General features: G+C 43.1%; 3 protein-coding genes, 2 long non-coding RNA genes and 1 pseudogene across 6 annotated transcripts in view; 5 read left to right on the top strand and 1 right to left on the bottom strand.

Moving 5' to 3' along the window:
• Positions 1–6,574, top strand: part of LOC149499978 (uncharacterized) — a 141,775-nt gene that overhangs the window by 94,059 nt on the left and 41,142 nt on the right. The window lies entirely within an intron of this gene.
• LOC149499980 (uncharacterized) overlaps positions 1–6,574 on the bottom strand; it is a 36,002-nt gene that overhangs the window by 9,556 nt on the left and 19,872 nt on the right. The window contains exon 2 of the long non-coding RNA XR_016325326.1: positions 185–306. This is a non-coding gene — a long non-coding RNA (uncharacterized LOC149499980). The remainder of the gene's footprint in view (positions 1–184; positions 307–6,574) is intronic.
• On the top strand, positions 340–940 carry LOC149499988 (histone H2B-like). Its single transcript, XM_089738044.1, has one exon. The coding sequence runs from the start codon at positions 445–447 to the stop codon at positions 817–819; it is 375 nt and encodes a 124-aa protein (XP_089594170.1). The 5' UTR covers positions 340–444; the 3' UTR covers positions 820–940.
• LOC149499987 (histone H3) lies at positions 1,403–2,220 on the top strand. The gene has a single exon (XM_089738038.1). The coding sequence runs from the start codon at positions 1,530–1,532 to the stop codon at positions 1,938–1,940; it is 411 nt and encodes a 136-aa protein (XP_089594164.1). The 5' UTR covers positions 1,403–1,529; the 3' UTR covers positions 1,941–2,220.
• Positions 3,789–4,506, top strand: LOC149499986 (histone H4). Its single transcript, XM_089738055.1, has one exon. It carries the CDS (start codon positions 3,881–3,883, stop codon positions 4,190–4,192), a length of 312 nt encoding a protein of 103 aa, XP_089594181.1. The 5' UTR covers positions 3,789–3,880; the 3' UTR covers positions 4,193–4,506.
• LOC149499985 (uncharacterized) lies at positions 5,287–6,505 on the top strand (annotated as a pseudogene). The gene has a single exon (XR_016325324.1). The product of XR_016325324.1 is annotated as an uncharacterized LOC149499985 (transcript).

Here is a 6,574-nt window from a genome sequence, read left to right as displayed (position 1 = left end):
ATTTATCCGTATTTTCTTCTCGTATCTACCTACCTACCTACCTACCTACCTATCTGATCCTATCCTTATTCATTCGTATACATATTTATGAGCGAAGATAATTCTTACTTGTGTCTATATAAATAAATAAATATAGAATAATTTACTGTAAGCATATAATATAAATCATTTTAAAAGCACTCACTCACGAAAACGATACACGATCTTCGATCGTGACGAAAGCTCCGACGAATGAACGATAAAAGTCATTCCCGATTGGTTCGCTGCCGTTGAAAGCTCGATCTCAGCATGATGCTCAACGGGTATCTGAAAAGTAAAAAAATAAAGTTCGACCGGCGCAAATTTTTTATTCTACCGCTTCACGTTAACCGTGCCGAACGTCCGTTACGTTTGCGTTCCGTGGGGATTTCTAAAGAGCAATCTAAATACTAATATCGAATCATCATGCCGCCTAAGACAAGTGGAAAGGCCGCCAAGAAATCTGGTAAAGCCCAGAAAAATATTTCGAAGACCGATAAGAAAAAGAAGAAGCACAAGAGGAAGGAAAGTTACGCCATTTACATTTACAAAGTGCTGAAGCAGGTCCATCCCGACACCGGTATTTCGAGTAAAGCCATGTCGATCATGAATTCGTTCGTGAACGACATCTTCGAACGTATCGCTGCAGAAGCTTCTCGTCTCGCCCATTACAACAAGCGTTCGACGATAACCTCGAGGGAGGTTCAGACTTCAGTGAGATTGTTGTTACCGGGTGAACTCGCCAAGCACGCGGTCAGTGAAGGAACCAAAGCCGTCACGAAATACACGAGCTCCAAGTAACTTTCTTCATGACTTCGGTAATTATTTCAAACTCACAAAACTGATGCACGACCGTACGCTGTTCGTATGCGTGTTTCGGTTGCATTTACATCGACAAAAGGCCCTTTTCAGGGCCGCAAAATCTATCAGTAAAATGATTATTATTATTATTATTATTATTAATATACGATCTATTTATAAGAATTAAATAAATTACATATTGTTGTTATTATTTTTAATATACCTCAAATACCAATATACCTATCATGCATCACACACCGATTTTTATATATTATTAAATCATAATATTAGTTGTAGCAGTAGTATTCTAATAACCAAAAGTGAATGTAATGTGTGATGTATAAAAAGTAAAATCATTAAATTATTATTAATTAATAAATAAATAAATAAATAAACAATATATGTACCTATGTATAAGAAATAGATATTATATATTTAATAATAACAATTAAAACACATTAAATTTTGAATATATCCGTCTCGCTCTATTGTATGGAGATGCGTGCGAGCACGCATCTCCATACAATAGAGCAAAACGAGCCCGTTCGATTCGTGACTTCAAAAAAGTATAAATACGAGTGGGTAGTGACGCCGACATTTTTAGTGTATCTCGTTCGTTCGTAGCGCGCGGACGCGGACGTATTATCGTTTACTTACTTACCTACCTATCTATTACTCGTACGTTTACGTCGTGAACTCGTCGTCTCGAAATGGCGCGTACCAAACAGACTGCTCGTAAGTCGACCGGAGGTAAAGCTCCTCGCAAGCAATTGGCGACCAAGGCCGCTCGTAAGAGCGCACCGGCAACAGGAGGTGTCAAGAAGCCTCATCGTTACAGGCCCGGGACGGTCGCCCTTCGTGAGATTCGTCGTTACCAGAAGAGCACGGAACTCTTGATTCGCAAACTGCCTTTCCAGCGTCTCGTCCGTGAGATAGCTCAAGATTTCAAGACCGATCTCCGTTTTCAGAGTTCGGCGGTGATGGCCCTGCAGGAAGCCAGCGAGGCGTATCTGGTCGGTCTCTTCGAGGACACGAACCTTTGCGCTATTCACGCGAAACGTGTGACAATAATGCCAAAAGACATACAGCTCGCCCGCAGAATCAGAGGTGAACGTGCGTAAATTATTTGTTGATGACCAAATTAATTGATTGATTGATTGATTGATGTGTGTTATTATTTAATTTACTACGCCGTCTCGCGATGCTGATTTTATTATGAAGAAACAAAAAAGGCCCTTTTCAGGGCCGCAATTCATTCATATAACAGAATACACACTGCCTACTGTTATTTATTATATTATTATTTTTAACTTACCCGTTTCATTGTATAATATATTATATTATGTATTACGATAACATATACCGTATCCCGTAGTCGTATTAAATTAAATATACGTTGAACGTAAATATATAAATAAATAATATATATAACTATTTCAGATATAATTGTGATATAGTAAATTGTATTCAAACGTTCGATTCGATAAACTAAGAAGACAACGTCGTTGTGAATATTACCCCCCCCCCCTCCCCGCGTCGCTTTACAACGTTCAAAGAATCGTCCGTGGTTGCGCGCACAGGCGCAGCGTATAAATATAGGTCCGAACGTAATTTTCGGAGCCATTCCGACAGGAGCCCTCTTCTTCGATATAGCGAAGGCGTTCGACAAAGTCTGGCACAACGGTTTGATATACAAACTGTATAACATGGGAGTGCCAGACAGACTCGTGCTCATCATACGAGACTACTTGTCGAACCGTTCGTTCCGATATCGAGTCGAGGGAACGCGTTCCCGGCCCCGTCACGTCACAGCCGGAGTCCCGCAAGGCTCCGCCCTCTCCCCGTTACTATTCAGTTTGTATATCAACGATATACCCCGGTCTCCGGAGACCCATCTGGCGCTCTTCGCCGATGACACCGCCATCTACTACTCGTGTAGGAAGAAGGCGTTGCTTCATCGACGACTTCAGACCGCAGCTACCACCATGGGACAGTGGTTCCGGAAGTGGCGCATCGACATTAACCCCACGAAAAGCACAGCGGTGCTCTTCAAAAGGGGTCGCCCTCCGAACACCACGCTGAGCATCCCCCTCCCGACTAGGCGCGTCAATACCCCCGCCCCGCCGTTCGCCCGATCACGATGTTCGACCAGCCCATACCGTGGGCCCCGAAGGTCAAATATTTAGGCGTCACCCTCGACAGTAGGATGACATTCCGCCCCCACATCAAGACGGTACGCGATCGTGCCGCCTTCATTCTAGGACGTCTCTACCCGATGATATGTAGGCGAAGTAAAATGTCCCTTAGAAATAAGGTGACACTCTACAAAACTTGCATACGCCCCGTCATGACCTATGCAAGTGTAGTGTTCGCTCACGCGGCCCGCATACACTTGAAATCATTCCAAATTATTCAATCCCGTTTTTGCAGGATAGCCGTCGGAGCCCCGTGGTTCGTCAGGAACGTCGACCTCCATGACGACCTGGACTTAGAGTCCATCAGTAAGTATCTGCAGTCGGCGTCCATGCGCCACTTCGATAAAGCGGCACGACACGAGAACCCTCTCATCGTGGCCGCCGGTAACTACATTCCCGATCCTGCGGACAGAATGGAAAGCAGTCGACGTCGCCCAAAACACGTCATCTCGGATCCGCCCGATCCACTAACGGTGCTTCTAGGTACTTCAAGCACCGGTCACCGTTCTCGTCGAACCCGTCGCTTGCGACGAAGGGCTCGACGAGTAAATTAACTCTCAGACACAGCCCACTGAGTTTCTCGCCGGATCTTCTCAGTGGGTCGCGTTTCCGATCCGGTGGTAGATTCTGCGAAGCACGACTCTTGCTAGGGTTCGTGTTAGCAACATCGTCAGGTTTGAGCCCCGTGAGCTCACCTACTAAGTTAGGGTTACGCTGACATAGCCTCTCAAGGCTCTCAGCTTAGGTAGGAAAAAAAAAAAAAAAAAAAAAAAAAATTTTCGGAGGCTCATTCGTCGTTCGTCGCGCAACGCGTTAAAGTCTGCTGCTACTACTAATACAAAACACAAACCGAGAAGTTCGTCAAGATGACCGGTCGCGGTAAAGGAGGCAAAGGTCTTGGAAAGGGGGGCGCTAAACGTCACAGGAAGGTGTTGCGTGATAACATCCAGGGCATCACGAAACCGGCTATCCGTCGTTTGGCTCGCAGAGGTGGAGTGAAACGTATCTCCGGTCTTATATACGAAGAGACCCGCGGCGTTCTCAAAGTGTTCCTCGAAAACGTGATCCGCGACGCTGTCACATACACCGAACACGCCAAGAGGAAGACCGTCACCGCTATGGATGTTGTGTACGCTCTGAAACGCCAAGGTCGCACCCTGTACGGTTTCGGCGGTTAAAGAAGTTTCATCCATCGACGATTTTTTTTATTTTTTGTCTCGAGAACGATTCAATTTCTTTTTTAATTACACGGACAACCGAGCAATGACTGACAACTGACAACAGCGGTGACAGCAAGCAAGCAAGCAAGCAAGCAAGCAAGCAAGCAAGCAACACACGACGTGGACCATCTAGAAACATGTTTCAAGAACTTTTTGCTGTCGTTGATGTTGTAAATCAATCGCAAGTGACGTTGGTTCGTTTAATTATTATTAATTTTTTTCGTTCTCGAATACAAACAAACAAACAAACAAAGGCCCTTTTCAGGGCCGCATTTTATCTATTATGAGAAAACTTGCCTTTTTTTTTTCCCTATTCATTAAGTTTAATTTTATTATTAAAATAAATAAATAAATATATATATATATTCTTTTTACTTTATTTATTCTTTTACTTGACTATATTAGTTTCAAACAGAAGAAAACTCACATGGATGCAATTAATACAGGTACGTGCCCGACCTAATAGTACAAATCATTATTTATTATTTTATATTATTAGTAAGATATATAACTAGTTTTATTAAAACTTTAGTATAGTGCAGTCGTCGCGTGCAAAAATTTTCGTTTATTTCTAGTCCTTTTAGCACCACGTAAAAGCGTATTTAAGACAGTATAGGTATGTACAACATTTTTATTATTATCATTATAATTGTTGATTTATATTGATAGCGTGAAATCTCATTGTACATAGGTACTTAATATATATATTTAAAAAAAAAATGTTAAAAGAAAAAGAAAAAAAAAAAAAAAAAACTTTACAAGCAACCAGAATAGAACATTCCGCTCGCGCGTTCCGAAACTTGAAAGTTTGAATCTGTTTTACGTACCTCTCGATTGATCATCATTTTAACCTATGAAAACTTTATATTTCATAAAAAAATAAGTTCAACCTTAAAAGTATACGAAGAGGGTTATATATTATTCATTAAATATATAATTATTATTCGTTTTATATGTAAAATATCATAATAAAGTTAACACTACCTGTGCAATCGACGAGATAGCGTTGTTAAAAGTTTAATATTATTTATAATACGATCGGATCATAAAGAATCGTACATCAGTAGATTCAAGGATTCGTGTAGTTTAATCTAAATTCGATAGAATAATTACGTGTCTTTAATAATATCGAAAAAAATACAAAAGACGTGAGATGTGTTAGTGAAAAGTTTCAAGAATTGGTACACGAAAACGTATCGCGTTTTTAGCGTTCTCGTTACGGTAACAGATCGGCGCGGGTTCAAAACAAACCGATCGTGGCGACATCTGTAAGGTGTAAACATTTTCATTGTTTTCCGATTCATTATTCTGCCTGTGCTTAATAATAATATTGGAATCTCTTGTGTTTTGTGTGTGCGTGTACAACAACAATAATAATAATAATAATAATAATATAATCATCAACGATGGCAGATACCGCTGTTGCGACTGAAACTCCAGCTCCGGCTACACCCGTCAAAAAACCAAAACATCCGCGAGTGGTGGTGCTTCCGCGGGCGCTAAGAAACCTAAAGCTAAACCGAGCCATCCGAAGACGTCGGAAATGGTGAACAGCGCTATTGCCGAACTCAAGGAGCGCAGCGGCTCGTCTTTACAAGCAATCAAGAAATACATAGCGGCCCAGTACAAGGTGGATGCTGAAAAATTAGCACCGTTCATAAGAAAGTATCTGAAGAACGCCGTCGAATCCGGTACTCTAATACAGACTAAAGGCAAGGGAGCTTCCGGATCTTTTAAACTGGAATCGAAGACCTCCGCTTCGAAGAAACCCGGTTCCGGATCTGGTGGTGCGTCCGGTGGCAGTTCCGTAAGGGCAGCAAAGGGCAACGCTTCGTCCGCTTCCGCTTCGGCAGCGTCTAAAGGCGGCAGCAGCAACAAAAAGGAGGGGCCGGCGCCGGTGGTGCCGCTTCGACTTCTTCGGGGGCGGCTGCCGGCAGGGCCGGAAAGAAAGCGGCTGCAGCGTCAGCTTCATCGCCGTCGAAAGGTAAATCTTCGGTTGCCGCAACCGCCGCAGTTTCGGTAAAGGAGAAAAGAGCCGCCGCCGCCGCGAAAAAGAAGCCCGCCGCCGCTGCTAGGAAGTCTGGAGCGAGCGCTAAAGCTGCGGCCGCCAAGAGCGCGCCGAAAGCTAAGAAAACAGCTAAACCACCAACAAAGAACCGAAAGCGCCTAAACCGAAAAAGGCCACCGCCTCGACGCCTAAAACGAAACCTTCGGCCAAAAAAGCGTCCGCCGCTTCGAAGAAGTGATTCATTGGGTACAACAGCAGCAGCACACAATGATTTAAAAATACGTACAAATATATTAAAACGAACCAACCATGTGTGTGTGTGCCAGTCACCT

Source organism: Bombyx mandarina, chromosome 24, assembly GCF_030267445.1.
Source record: "Bombyx mandarina strain Sakado chromosome 24, ASM3026744v2".
In the NCBI taxonomy this organism is placed as follows: domain Eukaryota; kingdom Metazoa; phylum Arthropoda; class Insecta; order Lepidoptera; family Bombycidae; genus Bombyx; species Bombyx mandarina.
Note: the sequence above shows the minus strand (reverse complement) of the source record. Positions and strands in the feature narration are given on the sequence as shown.